Source organism: Lepidochelys olivacea, assembly GCF_965140295.1.
Source record: "Lepidochelys olivacea isolate rLepOli2 genome assembly, chromosome: 13".
Taxonomy (NCBI): domain Eukaryota; kingdom Metazoa; phylum Chordata; order Testudines; family Cheloniidae; genus Lepidochelys; species Lepidochelys olivacea.
The window spans coordinates 37,695,006-37,715,486 of NC_140423.1; the positions used below are offsets into that span (position 1 = coordinate 37,695,006).

At 57.0% G+C, this 20,481-nt stretch overlaps 1 protein-coding gene across 4 annotated transcripts; it reads right to left on the reverse strand.

Moving 5' to 3' along the window:
- Nucleotides 1-37: 37 nt before the first annotated feature.
- Nucleotides 38-11,304, reverse strand: LTB4R (leukotriene B4 receptor). Of its 4 annotated transcripts, XR_014713835.1 has the most exons (4): nt 11,054-11,304; nt 9,391-9,635; nt 6,285-8,777; nt 4,216-4,417 (listed from the first exon to the last, which is right to left on the reverse strand). XR_014713835.1 is itself a non-coding variant. In XM_084645493.1 (3 exons), the coding sequence occupies exon 3, from the start codon at nt 2,661-2,663 to the stop codon at nt 1,617-1,619; it is 1,047 nt and encodes a 348-aa protein (XP_084501619.1). In that variant the 5' UTR covers nt 2,664-2,680; nt 4,210-4,417; nt 11,054-11,304; the 3' UTR covers nt 38-1,616. The 4 variants fall into 4 exon arrangements, 3 of the variants coding, with proteins under 3 accessions (XP_084501619.1, XP_084501617.1, XP_084501618.1); XM_084645493.1 differs by lacking the exons at nt 6,285-8,777; nt 9,391-9,635 and adding an exon at nt 38-2,680 and having other exon boundaries at nt 4,210-4,417; XM_084645491.1 differs by lacking the exon at nt 4,216-4,417 and having other exon boundaries at nt 6,031-8,777.
- Between the last annotated feature and the right edge of the window lie 9,177 nt (nt 11,305-20,481).

The window sequence follows — 20,481 nt, forward strand, 5'->3', positions numbered from 1 at the left end:
GTGTGAAGGATGCACAACCTCCCAGGGCCAGCGGTGATAACAGGCTACAAAGAAACTTTCCTTTAATTAAGCAAATTAACACGGAGGGTGAATTCACACGCTGAGGGGCTGGGTTGGAGTCAGCGCCCCCTGGCAGGGATAGGCCGTGTGTCCCATTCCCCACCCGCTAAGCCAGCCGGTCGCCCCCCCGCCACGTTGGGGCTGGATCTGAGCTGGCACCCCCTAGGGGGCATGAATCGCATACTTACTACCCTGGTTTTAAGCAGGTGCCAGAGCTTAAAATAGCTGCTTTTAGGCGCGTCTCTACGGAACGATGGCTTGCAGTACCCGAGCTGGCCACTGGGAGCAGCCAACCTTACATCTCCACTCAGATCGGAGATAGGAAAGCTCCCTGGTGAAATCCCAGACACCCTTTTTATCTGGCTGTGAAAATAGACTTAGGGGAAGGATGGTTTTGTGGTTCAGGCCCCTGGACTGGGTCCCCAGACACCTGCATTCTATTCCTTGTTCTGCCACAGACTCCCTATATCACCTTTGACAAGTCGCTGCACCTCCCACATGCCTCAGTTTCCCCATTTGCAAACTAGGGACGATAATCCTGTCTTTGCCCATTTAGACTGGAATTCCTAGAAGCAGGGGCTGTTTCACTGTGGGTTTGTGCAGTGCCTGGCACAACGGGGGCCCTGCTCTTGGATGGGGCCAGTGTAGCCTCAAGCGCCTCTTGTAACTTCCTGAAGACGTGGACTCGCCCAGCCTCAGCCTCTCAAAGTTCCCTCCGTCCCTCTCGCCCTCCCCTGTTTCTCGCCGTCTCTTCCCCCTCCACCTGCCTCTGTCCCTCAGCCATTCTCCTCTACCCCTCAACTTTCACTTCCCTGCCACTTGAACAGACGGGGTGCGTCCTCTCCACAGAACAATGGCAGCGCCTTCCCTCCCTAAATCATATATCCCCACTCAGACTTGAGTCCCTGTTCCGTATTTACACAAAGTCTAATTATTCTCCTGGTGTAGCTGGGCCAGTCCCTGTTGGGGTCAAGGTGGAGATATTGGAGTCTGGGTTTGATCCCGCAAAGTCACAGCTGGTGAGAAACGGGGAAATGGGTGTTGCGGGAAGGTTGTTCAGACCAGGTCAACCCCCAAATAAAAAGCAAATGAACACTCTCCCAGCAAATTCTTGACAGTTTCACCATCGCTCCATGAAGGTGGGGAGGGATAGCTCAGTGGTTTGAGCATTGACCTGCTAAACCCAGGGTTGTGAGTTCAATCCTTGAGGGGGCCATTTAGGGATCTGGGGCAAAAATTGGGGCTTGGCCCTGCTTTGAGGAGGGGGTTGGACTAGATGACCTCCTGAGGTCCCTTCCAAGCCGGATATCCTATGAAGGAGCCAGTGGGAAGATTTTGTCCGTTCTTGTTCCACACGGACACAGGACTAGCCCAAGGTGTTGATGGATGAGGTGGGATTGTTAGGAGTTCCCATCCCACATGCCCTAGTGCTAGTCCAGAGTGATGGTGGATGCGCTGGGATTAGTGGTGCTCCAGTCCCACATGGCCCCAGGTCTAGTCCAGGGTGTTGCTGGTGAGGTGGGATTGTTGAAGTGGCTGTCCCACGTGGCTGAGAGCTATTCCAGGGGGTTGGTGGAAACAGTGATGCTCTCTGGGTTCCCATCCTGCAGCATCTCCAACTTGGCCTCCTCGCGCCGCTGGATGGTCCGCCCCGTCCCCTGCCGCGTGCTGGACATCTCTGAGGCCGTCCCCTCAAAGAGCTTGGCCATGAAGCCTATGCCGGCTGACTTAATCAAGGCACCGCCGGTGAAGGTATAGAGGATGGGGTTGACACTGCTGCTGAAGAAAGCCAGGGCCGTCAGGGTGGGCCGGGCCAACTTCCCGGCCATGATGAGGCCCTTGGAGTGGCTCAGAGCCCCAGCCACATCTAGGATGTTCACCACGTGGAAGGGTAGCCAGAAGAGGGCGAAGGCAGCCACAATCAGCACAATGAGCCGGTTGGTGCGGCGCTTCCTCCGGAAGCGGGTCTCCTGCAGCCTGCGCCCGATGACGCAGTAGCTCCAGATGATGGCAGTGAAGGGCAGCACAAAGCCGGTCAGGGTCTCAAAAAGGTTGTGGAAGACAAGGTGGCCAGTGGCGGGATGGGACAGGTCGCAGAGCAGGTGCCTGCCCCTGTGCACCAGCTTGCGGTAGAAGATGACGGGCAAGGCAAGGAGGAAAGAGACCATCCAGATGGCCAGGACCAAGGACCTGACCACCAGGGCGGTCCGGATCTTCTGGGAGATGAAGGGCTTGGTGACAGCTAAGCAGCGGTCCAGACTCATGAGGGTGATGAGGAAGATGCTGGCGTACATGCTGACGCCGCAGACATAGTGGCACAACTGGCAGACCACAGGGCCGAACTCCCACTTTCCGACGCTCAGGAGCCGAAGGAAGAACGGGGAAGTGAGCAGCACGGCGCAGTCGGCCAAGGCCAGGTGGAGGATGAGGAGGCAGGTGACCGTGCGCTTCTGGACACGCCAGAGAGCACTCCACACCACGAAGACGTTGCCCGGGAAGCCCAGGATGAAGGCCAAGGAGAGCACGGTCAGCCCCAGCTTGGCGCCGGGCAATGGGGGCAGCGCACCTGGCTGGGCAGTGGCATTGAAGGTGGCGTTGGTCATTGGGGCGAGAGAAGGGTCTGGAGGATAGGAAGGTGAGTGAGAACTACAGTAAGGACTCTGTACTGCATCTCCTGCCTCAGTTTCCATAATCCCAAATACAGCCCTCCATCCCCCTCCACCGCTCCACCCGTCCCCATACGCACCCCTCCATCCCCCCTCATTCCCCCCTCCATTCACCTATACACCCCTCCATCCCCCCCACATACACCGCCCTATCCTCCCACTCCTCTGTCTATACATCCCCATATGCACCCCTCCATCCACCTATACCCCCCTCCGTCCCCCCACATGCACACATCCACCCGCCCACTCCTCTGTCTATCTATCCCCATTCACAACCCTCCATCCCCCACCTATGCCCCTCCATTTCCCCACACTCCTGTCTATCCATCGCCATACACACCTCTCCATCCCCCATGCTGCTGTATCCAGTCCCATAAGCACCCCTGCCTATCCATCCCCATATGCACCCCCTCCAGCCCCCACATACACCACTCCATCCCCCATACTCCTCTGTCTATCCATCTCCATATGTCCCTATCTATACCCCCATACACACCCCTCCATCCCTCCACATGCCTCGTTCTATCCATCCCTCCCACACCCATCCATCTCCCCACTTCCCTCTGTCTATCCATCCCTATGGACATCCATCCACGCCGCCATCTACTCCATACATATCCATCCCCACATAACCCCGTCTATCTCCACATCCACTCCTCCATGCACCCCACCCCATTGTCTATCCATCCTCATGTACATCTCTCCACCTCCAGCCACACCCCTCCAGCCACCCCCACTCGTCTATTTATCCCCATATACATCCACCCCCTCTGTCTATCTATCTACCCACCCCCGTACGTCCCCTGCATCCATCCCCCCATTCATCGCCATACACCCACCGTCTATCTGTCTATCTACCTGTCTTCAGCCTCCACTTTGCTCCGTGGCAGTGGTGGGGGTAGGGGAGGGGATGGACGGGTGGCTCTCAAGGCGGGAAGAGGTGTATGGTTTCCTGAGGACAATGTGGGTTGCTGATGGGGCAACTTCCTCCCTGCGCTTACACGGTGCTAATTCCACCCGTCATTTCACAGCAAAAGGGGGGTAGATTGTGGGAAGGAGGAGAGGGAGACACCTCCCCGTGAAAGAGCCGACCAGGGGACTGGAGGGCAATGGGGAGGGCAGGAGTTTGGCAGCACCCCAGGACCCAGGGACCCGACTGCCCTCCACCCCCACTGACTTAGATGATGTGGTTCCCCCCCATACACCCCCCAGCTCTGCCACCGACCCGCAGCCCCCTGCTGGCCCAGCCCAGCCCCCACCCCCAGCTCTGCCAGTGCCCCTCACAGCCAAACCGCAGCCCCCTGCTAGCCCAGCCCTGGGCTCCCCCCAGTTCTACCGGTGCCCCTCACTCCCGACCCGCAGCCCCCTGCTAGCCCGGCCCTGGGCTCCCCCCAGGTCTGCTGGTGCCCCTCACTCCCAACGCACAGACTCCTGCTAGCCCAGCCCGGTCATCCCCACAGCTCGGCATGAACTGAATGCTTACGGCTAATCCTTAGGACCTTCTTGCCCTAGTCAAAGCTTCCTCCAGCCGCATCAGCTGTGGGGCGTCTCTCAGAGCCACCCCAGCCCGTCTGGCTGCTCCGAGGTGGCTGAGTCAGTGGGTACGAGCATCTAGCGGAAGCTTCAGCAGCATTGGGTAACCCACAGGCAGATCCGCCCCGCTGAGAGCTGGGTGTCTCGGGGGAGGTGACCTAAAAGCAAGTGGGGAAAATGGGGTCACTTTTTTTTCAGGGTTGGGAGGGGATAGTTGCATGTCGAAGACAAAGCTCCCTACTGTCAGGACATCGGGTCACCCTCGGTGGAGGGGAAAAGGGACCATGCTTCTTGGGACCCAGGCGTCCGGCTCTGCTTCCTCTCCCCCCTTCCCCAGAGTGGAGCCCATTGGGAGGGAGGCGAAAGGAAAGCTGGAAACCTCTATCCCCCTTCTCCCCTACCCCCACCTCCCCGGAGCCCTGGACTGGATCGGTGAGTGAAGTGACCCCCGCCCTGATGCTGGAGAACAGGTTCCCACATGAGGATCACGCCTTGTGTCGAGTCACACCCCCTGCAACGACTGTGGGGGGAGAGCGCCCCCGATGAGCCCCCTCCCCACAGCACAGCGCCCCCTAGCACCACACAGGGGTCAGCACTGACTGTGGGGAGAGCGCCCCCTACTGAGCCCCCACTCCCTGCAGCACAGCGCCCCCTAGCGACGCACTAACAGTGGGGGGAGAGCGCCCCACTGAGCCCCCTACTGAGCCCCCACTCCCTGCAGCACAGCGCCCCCTAGCAACGCACTGACAGTGCGGAGAGAGCGCCCCACTGAGCCCCCGCCCCTCCTCACTCCCTGCAGCACAGCGCCCCCTAGCGACGCACTGACAGTGGGGGGAGAGCGCCCCACTGAGCCCCCGCCCCTCCTCACTCCCTGCAGCACAGCGCCCCCTAGCGACGCACTGACAGTGGGGGGAGAGTGCCCCACTGAGCCCCCGCCCCCCCTCACTCCCTGCAGCACAGCGCCCCCTAGCGACGCACTGACAGTGGGGGGAGAGCGCCCCACTGAGCCCCCGCCCCCCCTCACTCCCTGCAGCACAGCGCCCCCTAGCGACGCACTGGGGTTAGCACTGACTGCAAGCTCTGAATCAGCTCAATGAGTCTGGTGGCACCTTACAGACTAACAGATTTTTGCGGGCATAAGCTTCTGTGGGTAAAAAAACCCACTTCTTCCGATGCATCAGTGCTGTCACTTCCCGATCTACTTCATACTGTTTGCTCGTGTGGGCTGAGGAGAGCCCAGCCCTACACATTTAAAGAAGCATAGAAATGTGGAACGGGGAGGGACCTTGAGAGGTCACCGAATCCAGCCTCTGCATTGAAGTTTGTGATGCCTCAAAAGCAGATTGGCACCCTGACTCACAGCCTCCCCACCCCCCACAACCACTCGACCCAACTCCCCAAGCAAGCCAGGATAGACCCCTGGAGCCCTGACTCTCAGCCTCCCTACCACCACCACTAGATCCAACTCCCAAAGTGAGCCAGGATAGAACCCAGGAGTCCTGGTTCCCAGCCCCCCTCCCTGCTCTAACCACGAGACCCCACTCCCTGAGCCACAATCGAACCCAGGAGTCCTGGTTCCCGGCCCCCCCACACGGTCTAACCACTAGACCCCACTCCCTGAGCCCTGGGCCCCCCACGCACAACCCACTAGACCCCACTCCTCTCCCAGAGGCTGGGATCGACTCCACCTTTAATTGACCCAACCCAACTTGTAAAGGTCTGAAAGCTTTTCATGACTTCCTGAAGTTGAACAGGAACTCGGGGTGTCAGATGAATTTTCAATACCTATGAAGTGGTTTATTACAGTTAGTTCGATGTAACATAAACATGGGCTCTTAACACACCAATGATCGATTTATCTACAGATCTACTGACCAAAGAATGAGTTTGATGTATGTAACCCTCAACCCATCACCTCACGTGGGTGTTGTTTGAGCAAAGAACTTGTTGCCCTGTGGTTCAGAGACAAGATGGTATCGGTCCATAAATTCAAAGCATGATATTTTTAGTACTGTCAGCACAAACCTGAGTCAGATCAGGCCTTCCTGTTGTGGCAGGTGCTGCAGAGATCCCCACCGAGATCAGGGCCCAGATTGTGCCAGGTGCTGCCCAGACCCCTGACTGAGATCGGGGGGCCCTCCCTTGTGTCGGGGGTTGCACAGACTCAGAAGGACAGCCAACTCCTGCCTTATTTACAAACTAAATAGACAAGGGATGGGAGGAGAAACTGAGGCAGAGAGAGAGGACGTTTCTTGCCTAAGGACTCATAGCAGATCAGTGGCAGAGCCAGGGATGGAACCCAGGAGTCCTGATGCCCAGCCCTCAATGTTCTAACCCACCACACCCCACTCCTCTCCCAGAGCTAGGGATAGAACCCAGGAGTCCTGGCTCTCAGCCACCACTGCTCTAACCACTAGACACCACTCCCCTCCCAGAGCGGGGGATAGACCCCAGGAACATTGACTGGGTAGTGCTATCCATATAACAACCTTTGTATTACGTCAGGTGAGTAGCTGGCCTGGCCTCTCTTCTGCACGGTCTGTGGGATAAGAGGCAGTTATTGGGCAGAACGGGTGCTGCTCTGTATTCACGGCACCTACAGGTGGTAACCGCATGAGTCCATGGGGCAAGGGACAGCGGCATGTGCCCTGGGCCGCACCCGGCAGAGTCATGGAGCCAGTCTGGGAGCAGGGCCGTTCCTATGTCTTTCTCGTCTATGACCTGGACTCGCAATGCCCACATTTCACCACAAGGAGGCAGCAGTTTGCTCCCATTAATACAACATGGGAATGGGAGTCCAGCACAAAGACATTCCCCTTTAAATGCCCCTTAAAGGGGAAGTGACCCTGAAATTTGGACTCTGGCAGTGAGAAACGGTGTCCTTAAAGGGGACATCTCCCTGAGGATCAGAGTCTGGCAATGAGAAATTCCACTCTTAAAGGGAAAGTCTCCATGCTGATGGAGTCTGGCAGGGATAAACTGTGCCTGTGAAGGGCGTGTCCCATGACACAGGAGGGGCACAAGAACGTAAGGCAGCAGTGTTTGGCAGTAAGAAATTTCCCTTTAAGAGCAAATTAAAGGGGAAGCATCTATGAGGGCCAGAATCTGGCAGTGAGAAATGTTTGGCACAACTTCCCTTTAAAAGCAAATTAAAGGGGAAGTGTCCATGAAGACAAGTATCCAGCAGTGAGAAATGTCTGGCAGCGAGAAACTCTCCTTTAAGAGCAAATTAAAGGGGAGGTGTCCTTGAGGACCTGCTCTTAAAGGGAAAGTGTCCATGAGAAGTCATGTCCAGCAGAGAGAAACTTCACCCTTAAAGGGAAAGCACCCGCAAGGGCAGTGAACAAGTAGGACTGCATAAGGGAGGGCTAAGGGGCTGCAGCTTGGTGTGGATCCTGTCCAGGGGGTGTCAACTGCCCTATGGTCCCGTCCTGCTTGGCCCCCTCCCCCCATGCCTGTAGCTGCCCTATCTCCATGCCTTCCCTTGCCACTGTGTCCTTGTCTAGGTCCCTCTGGGAGGGCGACTTCTTGTGCACCTCCCCGGAGGCCCCCTCGAAGAACTGGGCAATGAACTTGGCCCCTGAGGTCTTGATCAGGTCCCCGGCGGCGAAGACGTAGAGGACGGGGTTAATGCTGCTGCTGAGGAAGGCCAGGGCGGTGGCCCCCGCCCGGCCAGCCTTCCACGCATGGCCCAGGCTCTCCGCCACCCTCCCTGAGGCCACGTTGGAGGCCACCTGCAGCACATTGACCACGTGGTAGGGCACCCAGAGGGCAGCAAAGCAGAGCACCACGGCGGCTATGAGCTTCCCTGTCCGTGCTCCCCGGCGGTGCCACCGCCGGCCCCGCAGCTGCACCAAGATGGCGGAGTAGCAGCCCACAATGACTGCAAAGGGCACCACAAAGGCCACCACCGTCTCCATGGTGAAGTGGAAGACAGCCAGGCCCGGTGTGGCATGGCACGGCTCGCAGATCAGCCACCGCCCTGACTGGTCTGACAGCAGCTGCCGGTACACGAAGGCCGGGACAGCCAACAAGACAGCCGCTGCCCAGAGGGCGGCCAAGATCTTGACCACCAGGTGCTTCTTGCGGATGGCTTGGGAGAGGTAGGGCCGGCTGACGGCCAAGCAGCGGTCCACACTCATGAGTGTGATGATGAAGATGCTGGCGTACATGTTGACGCAACAAAGGTAGTACACGCCTTTGCAGACGGCAAGGCCGAAGAACCAGGTCTTGAAAGTGAGGAAGAGGATGAAGAAGGGCGTGAGCAGGAGGACGGCCCCGTCGGCCATGGCCAGGTTGAGGACCAGCAGGCAGGTAACTGAGCGGCAGCTGGGCTTCATCTTCCACAGGATGCTCCACACCACAAACAGGTTGCCCGGCAGCCCGATCAGAGCGGCCAGGAGGAGGAAAACGATTCCGGTCACGCTGGAGACCGAGGACGTCAGGAGGGTGACGTTGCTGGAGGTGTGCAGGCAGCTGTTCATGGTGGCATCGGGCATGGGGCCAGGACAGATTTCCCTGTGGGGGAGGGAGGAGATGAGGTTAGAAGGGTTGAGATACAACAGAGATGGAGGGGGTGGCATCTAGTGAGAGAGAGAGAGAGAGAGAGAGAGAGAGGGTGTATGGAGATAGATAGCTAGATTAGCTAGATAGAGGGTACGGGGATGGATGGATGGATGGATGGATGGATGGATGGATGGATGGATGGATGGATGGATGGATGGATGGATGACAAGAAAGAGATACAGGTGGTTTATGAGGATAGACCAATGGATAGATGGAAGAACACAGGAGGTTCGTATGGGGAGATAGATTAGAAAAAGAAAGTGCATTAGAAAGAAAGAAAGAAAGAAAAAGAAAGAAAGAAAGAAAGAAAGAAAGAAAGAAAGAAAGAAAGAAAGAAAGAAAGAAACCCACACTCTGTCAGTACCCCTTAATCCTGACATGCAGCCCCCTTCTATCCCAGCCCTGTGCTCCCCCCCGAACTCTGCCGGTGCCCCTCACTCCCAACCCACAGCCCCCTGCTAGCCCAGCTCTGCCCCCCCCACCCCCGCCAGTGCCCCTCACTCCCAACCTGCAGCCCCCTACTAGCCCAGCTCTGCTGGTGCCCCTCACTCCCGACCCAGCGTACCCCACTGAGAGGCCTCCAATCCAGGCGGGCGTGTCCTGTCCTCTCCTAGCCCAGTCCCTCCATGGCCGGGTGGGGGCTGGCTGGAAGCTCGGCACGTCTGGACTGGAGCCGCTGAGTAATGGGGCCCCAGAGCATGGGGCTGGGCCGAGGAGCAGCCAGGCGGGTTAGCAGGATCCCTCCAGCCGCTTCTGTAGGCTCCCAGGGAGGGAAGGTTCGGGTGGGGGCACACCTCGGAGCGCCCAGGGCTGGAAGAAGTGGCTTCTGGAGACTCTGTCATTCCTCCTGTCCCCGCCCCGCTCCCGACACCCACAGGGAAAAGATGACAGCGCAGGATGGGTGCTGGGGGCTGATAAGGTCCCCGGAGCCCTCTGCGAGAGAAAACCTGGAGGGCTCTGAGAGCTTTCACACGCCTCTGCCCCTCACTCCCGACCCGCAGGCCCTGCTAGCCCAGCCCCGGGACCCCCCCTGCCCTGCCGGTGCCCCTCCCTCCCGACCCGCAACCCCTGCTAGCCCAGCCCCGGGACCCCCCCTGCCCTGCCGGTGCCCCTCCCTCCCGACCCGCAACCCCTGCTAGCCCAGCCCCGGGACCCCCCCTGCCCTGCCGGTGCCCCTCCCTCCCAACCCGCAGTCCCTGCTAGCCCAGCCCTGGGACCCCCCCTGCCCCGCCGGTGCCCCTCCCTCCCAACCCGCAGCCCCTGCTAGCCCAGCCCCGGGACCCCCCCTGCCCTGCCGGTGCCCCTCCCTCCCAACCCGCAACCCCTGCTAGCCCAGCCCCAGGACCCCCCCGCCCTGCCGGTGCCCCTCCCTCCCAACCCGCAGCCCCTGCTAGCCCAGCCCCAGGACCCCCCGCCCTGCCGGTGCCCCTCCCTCCCAACCCGCAGCCCCTGCTAGCCCAGGCCCGGGACCCCCACTTTCCTGCCGGTGCCCCTCCCTCCCAACCCGCAGCCCCTGCTAGTCCAGCCCTGGGACCCCTCCTGCCCTGCCGGTGCCCCTCCCTCCCAACCCGCAGTCCCTGCTAGCCCAGCCCTGGGACCCCCCCTGCCCCGCCGGTGCCCCTCCCTCCCAACCCGCAGCCCCTGCTAGCCCAGGCCCGGGACCCCCCCTTTCCTGCCGGTGCCCCTCCCTCCCAACCCGCAGCCCCTGCTAGCCCAGGCCCGGGACCCCCACTTTCCTGCCGGTGCCCCTCCCTCCCAACCCGCAGCCCCTGCTAGTCCAGCCCTGGGACCCCTCCTGCCCTGCCGGTGCCCCTCCCTCCCAACCCGCAGTCCCTGCTAGCCCAGCCCTGGGACCCCCCCTGCCCCGCCGGTGCCCCTCCCTCCCAACCCGCAGCCCCTGCTAGCCCAGGCCCGGGACCCCCCCTTTCCTGCCGGTGCCCCTCCTTCCCGACCCGCAGCCCCTGCTAGTCCAGCCCTGGGACCCCTCCTGCCCTGCCGGTGCCCCTCCCTCCCGACCCGCAGCCCCCTGCCAGCCCAGCCCTGTCCCGCCCACAGCTCATGGGAAATGATCCCATTAAAATGGTTTCTCTCAGAGATCCCAGGCCTCTCTGCCAACATGGTATTTCAAAAATAAGAGACTGTTTTCCAAGCACCCCCACCCCACCCTCCTCCTGATATTAATATTATTATTGCCATTATTATTAGTAACACTAATGAGCAGGACTCACCTGCATTCACCAGGGGTGTTTCCTGCTGCTGTTTGGAGCACTCGGCAACCCCTGATCTTGTTGCACAGAGATGAAAACAGAAGGGAGGCGTCTTGCAATAAGGCCACCCTGTAACATTTGCATCCGTAACTATTCAGCTGAGACTCCTTTGGGGAACCGAGGAGCCCTGGCTAACGTGCTCCAGCGGGGCCAGCGGGAGATTCCCTGGCCGGCCCGTCGAATGGGGGGCCCACCGATGTTCCAGAATGAGACTCCACACCTGGCTACTCCACCTACGCACGCCTCCGTCCTCAGCCCGGGTTGGGCGCTTCAGGGAATGTCTGTTCCCTTGTCAACTCCCCTGCCAGGCATGCTGAGACTGGAGCTGGAAGAAAACCCCGGATTCCTGCTGGCCTGATCTCATCCTTAAAATCTTCACCACGCCCTGAGCTGGGGAGAGAACCCAGAAGTCCTGGCTCCCAGCCCCCCTTGCTCTAACTCACTAGACCCCACTCCCCTCCCAGAACCGGCAGTAGAACCCAGGTGTCCTGGACCCCAGCTCTAACCCACTACGCCCCTTTTCCTCCCCTCCCGGAGCTGGGGATACAACCCAGGAGTCCTGGCTTCCTGTTTTGTTGTGATTGCAGTACTGGAAAAGAGGCCCCCAGAGTCACCTGCCTGCTCCCTGCACCACAGCATCCCCAGGTGCCGATGCTAATTGCAAGGGGAGAGCGCCCCCTACTGAGCCTCCCACCCAACTCCCAGCAGCACAGCGCCCCCTACTGCTGCTCCAGGGCCAGCACTGACTCATCTCCGTCACTTCCTGTAGCATTCACTGACCTCCCTCACCCTGGTTTGCTGGGTAGGTTGAGGACAGCTCGGCCCCGCATGCAGGGCTGGGAGGGACCTTGAGAGATCACCAAGGTCAGCCCCTGCACTGAAGTGTGGGATGCCTCAGAATCCCAGCCCCTCTGCTCTAACCACTAGTCCCTACTCCCCTCCCAGAGCTAGAAGAAAACCCCGGCCTGCAGAGTTTTAGCGATGGAGAGAGGGAGAATGGGTGCCCCGCTCGGTGTGTGTGTGTGTGTGTGTCTATGCCTCCTGCTGCCGTAGTGACCACACGACAGCGAGAGTCTAGCTGTGTTCTAACACGGCCATGACCCATCTGGACTTCCTTTTGCCCAATCCCCACCGCCTCCCCGCTTGGTCATTGCCCGCCCCCTCCCTGCTGCCAGAATCCATCCCAAATACCCATCCCCAGCCTGTACTCCCCCCCACAGCACCCACCTCACCTGCCACCGGGTCCCACCCTGATCCCCTGCTCAGTCTGAGCTCTCCACTCCACCCTCCTTGCTCGTCACCGGGATCCCATCCTGATCCCCCCCATCCATGGCACTCCTGGTCTCATCAAGGGTTGCTGCTGGCCTAAGAGTGGCCAAACACCTGGGTTCTCTGCCCCTGACCCCCAATGTCTGTCCTGGGGAGGGGGTGAACACACCATCTCACAGCTAGGAAGGTCAGAGAGGCTGGGGGGCTGGCAGGGGGGCTGCAATAGAGACACTGAGACATAGAGACATACTTTTCTGGAATATCATCTGATGGTACCCAAGTACATAACACAGGGAGCTGCTCCCCCAGAGTATAATCTGATAATACTCAAGGACAGCACGATGCACGGAGATGTGTCCCTGGAGCAGCTTCACCTCAGGATCTCATAGTGCTACTGAAGACGATAGTACTGTAGTATGGAAATAGTATTAAATGCAGAAAGATACTTCCCTAGAGTATCATCTGATAATACCTCATTATAGCACAGTACCACTGAAGAAACCTATGCTAAGAATAACCTATGCCAGGAATACTATTGAATGCGCTCAGATACCTCCCTGGAGCAACACCGACTCCGCGGTGTAATATTTGCAGTGCCGGTGCAGCTGTGTTGAATAGTAGAGCGACAAGGCAGGTGAGGCAATATCTCATATTGGACCAACTTCCGCTGGGGGATGAGACAAGCTTTCAAGCTTGCACGGAGCTGAAGGAGAGTTGGTCCAATAAAAGATATCACCTCACCTACCTTGACACTAATAAGAACATGAGAACGGCCAGACGGGGTCAGACCCAAGGTCCATCTAGCCCAGTGTCCTGTCTTCCAATGGTGGCCAATGCCAGGTGCCCCAGAGGGAATGAACAGAACAAGGAATCATCACGTGATCCATCCCCTGTCGCCCATTCCTAGCTTCTGGCAAACAGAGGCTAGTGACACCATCCCTGCCCATCCTAGCTGATAGCCACTGATGGGCTTATCCTCCATCCAGGCTGCTTTTGAAGACATCAAGAGATGGAGAATCTATCACTTCCCCTAGGAGTTTGTCCCACTGGTTAATCACCCTCCCAGTTAGAAATTTGTGCCTTATTTCTAATTTGAATGTGTCCAGCTTCAACTTCCAGCTATTAGTTCTCATGCTGCCTTTCTCCCCTCGATTACCGAGGACTTCAGTAGCCAGGATTTTCTCTTATACACCGTAATCAGCTCACCTCTTTGTTTGGATGGGCCCAGTTGACCATCCGTCTCCCTCCATAGAACTGCCCTAGCCTCATCCCCATTGTCCGGTCCTCCAATCTTTGTGTCCTCTGCACATTTCGTCAGCAGTGATTTCATAGTGACTTCCAGGCCATTGTTGACACCGTTGAGTAGCGTCAGGGGACCTCACTGGAAACACCTCCTTTCACTGATGATGATACCCCAGTGAGGACTACGTGACAACAATCTATCAATCAGCTATTCCTTAGTCCACTACCGTGTGCTCCATTGGTGTGATAAGCTGTGCTGTGCTAGGTCAAATACCTCACCAAAGCCTGTGTCTGTTACATCTACGCAGTGAACTTTACCAACCACACTTGTGATTTCACCAAACTTCTCATCAAGGAATTAAACCAGGTTTGTTTGACAAGAGCTACTTTCCATAACACCATGTTGACTGAGTTCTTGTGTGCTTGATTGGGGAATGACCCACCCACCTATCTCCACCCTTTAGCTCCTCTTTCATTCTATGCTCCTAGATGGGCAACCTCCAAGTTGTATGAGGTCTTTAAGATGTAGGATGTAGAAGGCGGTGGCAGAACCTCATCTGGAAGGCCGAGTCCAGTTTTGGCTGGAGAAAGAGGAATTCCAGCTGGAGCAGGTGCAGAGAATGGCTCCTGGGATGATCCCGGGACTGGAGAGCCAGTCTCATGGGAGGAGAATTAAAGGGAGCCTAAAATGAAGGCCAAGAGGTGGTGTTATTTCTCTCTATGAATAGAGCAGTGGCGAAACACCAGGGAGGCCTAAGAGCTAGTGAAGGTAGCGGACAATGAAGGCTTGTGACCACCAGAGGAGGGAGGTTCTGGGACAGCCTCCAACAGTAGCACTGAGAGGGCAAATGACCTAACCAAAGTGAAGATGGCACTGGATAGGTTTATGAATGGAATTATGAGATGGGGCTGCATCCAATAGCAAGGGAGTGGACTCCACGGCCCAGGCAACCTTTTCCAGTTCTACGATCCTTAAGGAGATGGGGAGGACACCTTAGACCCCTCCCAGGAGATCTGATTTCCAGGTCACCAAATCAAGGCCTTTAAAATCTAGACCATTTAACTCAAGATGGGATATTTTCCTAGCTCTACCAGGGACGGATTCAGATTTGATCCGGTGTCTCAGCTGTCGGCAGCTTGTCCTGACAGACTGAGGGAATGCCTCGGGGGTCCATCTGTACCCCAGCTATAGTCCCCAGAGTTCATTGCTTCACCCCCCCGGTGGCTTTTGTTTTTTCCCTCCATCCTGTGTCATCCACGGGTTTGCTCAGACCGCCAACGGCCGTTCAGTGTGAACGATACAAGACTCCGTCAGCCAGAGTGAGATACGCATCTCCTTCCTCCCTGCTGCCACGGGTATGTGACTCAGAGAACATAATTTTCAGCATAGCTACATAACTCTCTCCATATTTTCCATACACACGTGTTGCAAAGATTACAATGACCAGCGCGACACGGGCATTCACTAGATACCTCATGTGAGGTTCTTGGGTGAACCCACGGGATCCCTCTGTCAGCTGGCATCACGAGGTCTTTGGGTCCCAGCATGGGCACCATGGGGGGAAGGTTTCATCAGCTCTGATGGAAAACAGGAGAGGGGAAATGCGTGAAACAGCTACGCCACCAAGCAGAGAGGAAGCCGTAGATAACATCAGTGCACTGGCAGCAAGATGGTGCCGATACCACTAGAATGATGAGCTAGTCGTGCGGAACAAGGGGTTTGCAGGATAATAAGAACAGTGTTTACCCTTCTCCAGACCTCGCCGTTATGGGAGCATGGCTGAGACTTTTGCCCATGTGAAATGACAACACCACAAGCCGGCAGAGGGGAAACTGAGGCATAGCCATGGCCGGTGACCTGCCCAGCGAGGGAACTAGAAGCCAGGAGTCCTAACTTCCACCCTCCCCTGCTCTAACCCATTAGTCCGCACTTCCCTCCCAGATCTGGGGATGGAACCCAGGAGTCCTGGTGTCCAGCCCCCCAGCTCTAACCCCCCTAGTCCCCATTCTGCTGCCAGCACAGGCACCAACTCTGCGGGTGCTCTGTGGCTGGAGCACCCATAAGGGAAAAATGGTGGCACCCACCATCAGCCCCCTTATCAGCTCCCCCCCACCTCCCGAAGCGCCTCCCACCGGCCAGCAGGCCCCCGATCAGCGCCTCCCCCTCCCAACTGCTGAGATCAGCTGTTTCGTAGCATGCAGGAGGCCTGATGGGTAAGGGAGAGGAGCAAGGAAGCGGCATGTCTGGTAGAGGGGGCGGAACTGGGTGGGAAGAGGTGGGGCGTGGGTGGAGCAACATGAGCTATTACCTGTAATCAGGGAGACTCTGCAGGGCGGCTGTAAGGGAGAAGGGAAGGGAGGGGATGAGAGTTCTGGGGCTGGGAATGAAGGGAGGATGGGGCTAAAGAAAAGGAGAGCGAGAGAGAGAGGGGGAAGAACGTCAGATAGAATCCAGGCTTCCTGCCTGCTCTAACCCACTGCACCCCACTCCCCTCACAGAGCCAGGGATAGAACCCCGGAGTCCTGAATCCCAGCCCCCCCCCCCCCCCCGCGCTAACTCACAAGATCCCATAGCCAGGAATAGAACCCAGGAGTCCTGAATCCCAACCCCCTCTGTTCTACTCAACAAGAGAGGCAGACAGAGGATGTCCAGGGGAGGTCACTCTCCCAGAACAGTCAGAAGGAGAGTTAGCACCATGCTGAGCTGCTTCCCCTGGGCTTGGAGCAAGGCTCTCGTCTTAGCCACTGACCCTGTCTCCGCCCAGGAAGACTGACCCAACCCTGCCCATCTGACCAGCCCATAAGACCTGTGTGCACAGGAAATTCAGCCGCGAGTCCTCATGGCCGTGATGAGCTACTTTCTGCAAAGTCTTCTGTAAGGAGCGGGAGCTGGCTGTAATATTTTTATGAAGCCGACGCATGTCTCAGTTTCCCCCTGTGCTTTGCATTACTCCTCAGTGGCATTAACTTTGCTCTCGGGGCCAACTGAGAGACATGAGGACAGGGTGTCCCCTCGCTGTCTGAACGGACTGTCTGGGTCATTAAAAGGACCCACCCCATCTCAATGGAGAAGACAGGGACAAACCCACTGCCCAGCACCCAGAGCAGACAGATTTCCCCGCTTCTCAAAAGGGAAGCTGAGCAGAGACCCCAGCTCAGGAGCAAAGGATGGAGAGGGGTCGGGTGGGGGGGACGGGGTGTCCCCTCTGCTGGGGCTAACGAAGGAGGTCAAGGAGAGAGTCTGAGGACGCTACAGCTCCGGGTGAATTGCTGGGGCTTGACCAGCACAGAGTGTGTGTTAGCTGTTATTTCTTTGGGCTAAGCTAAGGCCTTCCCTTGGTGAGGTCCTGCTGAGCAATAACCCTGGCTCTGTTTGGGGTGGGTGTCACTGCAGAGAGGGGGCACCTGGGTCACTTCTCTGCCGTGGGGGTCTGTATCGTCTGGATTCGCTGGGCAGAGCTCATGGTGCGAAGCAAGAGGGCTGGGGTGCGGAAAGAGGAGTGGGACCCCTCAGGGGTCAGGCACACTGCTGGGGGTCCGCCAAAAGACATTTTCAAAGCTAGGGAGTAGCACGGAGCCTGTGGATCTGTGACAACATGGCTTTCTGGCTGTATTTTTCAGCAGCAACTCTAGACCCTGCTCCCCTCCTAGAGCTGTGGATAGAACCCAGGAGTCCTGGCACCCAGCCCCCCTGCTCAACTCCATTCCCCTCCCAGAACTGGGCTGAGAACCCAGGAGGCCTGGCCAGTCCCTCTGCTTTAACCCAGGAGACCTCACTCCCCATTCAGGGCTGGGGATAGAATCGAGAGTCCTGGGTCTAGTATCCCCCCAACCCCCACTCTAACCACTAGACCCCACTCCCTTCTAAGGGCCAGGGATAGAACCCAGGAGTCCTGCCTCCCAGTCACCCTCCCCACCCACTAGACCCCATTCAGCTGGGAATAGAACCCATATGTCCTGGTTCTAGGCCCTTCCCCTCTAAGCACTAGACCCCACTCCCCTCCCTGAGTCAGGGATGGACCAGACAGGCCATTATAGTGTCAGATCCCCATATATGTCCCAGCCTGGCACATAGGGGAGACAGAGGAGGGTGCGGTGAATGAATGAATGATATGGATGAGGAGACAGGGTGGCGAAAGGGAGTTCAGCGTCAGGTTCGGAGGCAGGATTGGGGTCCTGAGTATCACTGAGATGATGGGGACTGTAGCAGGCCTGTTGCAATGACCAGCCCGTACCCCTCGTGGACTGCCTCTCTCTCTGACCCTCAAACTTCAGGGCTAGGTGGCAGTTTTCTGCTCCACTGGGTGGCTCAGCAATTGGTGGAAACCACCGGCCTCAGCCCCACTCAACAGGGGAAGGAGTTGCAGTTTGTGGTCCGAAGGAGAATCACCCTTCTGTGTCAGCAGTGCAGGGCCAATGACACACACTGCGGGGTCAAAATAACCACAGTGAAGGAAACAAGGTTCAGAGGCCAGAAGGGGCTAAAAAAAAAGTTGAATTAAAAGCTGGAGATGGGGGAATTTACAGCTTTGACTATACATAGAGAAGGAAGATCTGAGGAGAAATGAGAATAGAATCTTTCTTTCTTTCTTTCTTTCTTTCTTTCTTTCTTTCTTTCTTTCTTTCTTTCTTTCTTTCTTCTCCATCATCTTTCTTTCTTCCTTTCTTCTCAGTCCCAGAGGATGGAGTGACAGATGCAAGGCAGGCAGATGTATCTTTGAAGTCAAGATACTCACTTTATCCCACGTCTCCTGCATTCTGGTGAGCTGGATATTGGAAGCAGGAAAACTTCATTGACTCTTCTGTTGAGATGTTCTAGGCACCATAGACCTCTGTATCAATACTTGGGGGTGGGGGTAGGGTGTTCCTGGGTTGCTGGATGGGTTCCGTGTGAAGCCACTGTGGCGATAAACGGGGTGATTAGACTGCACCAGGAGGGACAGAGAGAGGTGATGGACAAAGAGATGGAGGGCCCTGCAGGGGGCCGGCACCCCACAGAGACGTTCCCTGATCAGAGCATGGAGATGGGGGCGGGGGTTCAGAGACTGTGACAATGCCCCCTAGCATCACGCTGGGGCATTGGGGTCAGCACTGACTGCCAGGGGAGCGCTCCCTGCCACCCAGCGCCACCCAGCCGATATCAAGGAGGATGAGGAACTGACAGCCACTCACCCAGCACCAGCACCTGGACAGAGGCACTGAGCCTGGAGGGGACGTCCCCCCTAATTGCATTGACTTGTAGCATAGATGAAGAAGCCGGCCACCACAAGCTTGGCCTGGAGGCCCAGCTGGTCCCTCTGCTCCAGGGCTGGGACCTTCGCAGCCACCTAGTGCTTTCCCCTGAAGAACTAGAATTTGGTCACCTCCACCCTCTCTGGCACTGAGCAAATCAGGGTCACATGCTCTCTGGGAAGGAACGTGTGGTGTGGGGGGCCCAGGGAAAGTCAAGAGGCCAGCAGGGGGTCTGGAATAGACAGGGGAGGGTGACGAGAGACGATCCACCAGCCCCCCACATTCTTGATCTCTATCCCCGAGCACCTTGGTCTTCCAACAGAGGGTCTTCTATGGACGAGGGAGTTTGATCCCTCCAAGCGGGAATGATGGGAATTCCCCATAGACACTGTTAGAATATAAATATTCAGGCCTGCCTGCAAAGGCCTGTACTTTGAGAACTTAGGTGTATTTTTATCACTTAGCTAGTTACAGGGGTATAAAAATAAAGAATGAAAATCACAGTCCACCTGTGTCTGGGACTTCTCTCATGAGGATATTCTGAGGCCCTGTTCTTAGGCTAAGGCCTTTGGCTAAGCAACAGAGGCAGCCATAAGCTGGGAAGCGAATGGTCGCATCCTCACATCCCAAACCAGCCACACTGAAATAAGGTGCCATTGGGCTGTTCGGAAGAGGATCCTGTCCTGATAGTGGCCATCGCCTCCAGAGAAAGAAACAGATCTTAAAATGGTTAAAGAAACCTTAGTCTGATAGCATCCTTTCTGGCAACAACTCACTTATCAGTGGTTGTGGTTGTGAAACCCTCATTTCTGTGTGGTTTATCTTTATGGCCCCCACTTCTCTCTTGTTAATCTGTCTGCTTCTCTAATTGTTTCTGTCTACTGTATAATTAATTTTGCTGGGTGTAAGTTAATTAGGGTGGGGGGATATAATTGGTTCGAGAATTATGTTACAATATGTTAGGATTGGTCGGTTAAATCTCAGTAAAATGATTGGTGAAGGTATAGCTGAGATTATTACACTGTCAACTGGGGTCAAACAGGAAGTGGGGGGAAGGGAAATTGGAATCATGCTTGCTAAGGGGTGGGGAACAGGGACAAGGCTCTGGGGCATCAGAGCTGGGAAGGGGACACTGGGGAACAGACTCTATCGGCATACCGAGAGAAGCCCGACTGGTGTGAAGGGCTTCGGAATATGCTTGCTTGGAAATTAACCCCAAGAAACGTCACCTTGTCCGCACTTCGGACTTCTGGTCTTTTGCTGCTTGCTGTTTGAGTGAAGAACCAGGGAAGGTGAAGCGAAAGCCCTCAAACACACACCCCATTGCTGGACCTCCAAACCCCACTGCGGGAGCAGCAGAGCTCCCCCCCACAGCCAGCCTCACCCCAAATGGGGCATTAAAGAGAGGAGGGAAGTCGGCATTATGTGCAGGGAACACTGGCCTGGCGAGAATCTCCAGAGCAGCTGTTAGAGAGAAGGGAAGGGAGGGGATGAGATTTCCGGGGCTGGGCACGAAGGCAGGATGGGGCGGCTAAAGAAAAAGAGAGAGAGACATGGGAGAACATCAAATAGAACCCAGGTTTCAGAGTAACAGCCGTGTTAGTCTGTATTCGCAAAAAGAAAAGGAGGACTTGTGGCACCTTAGA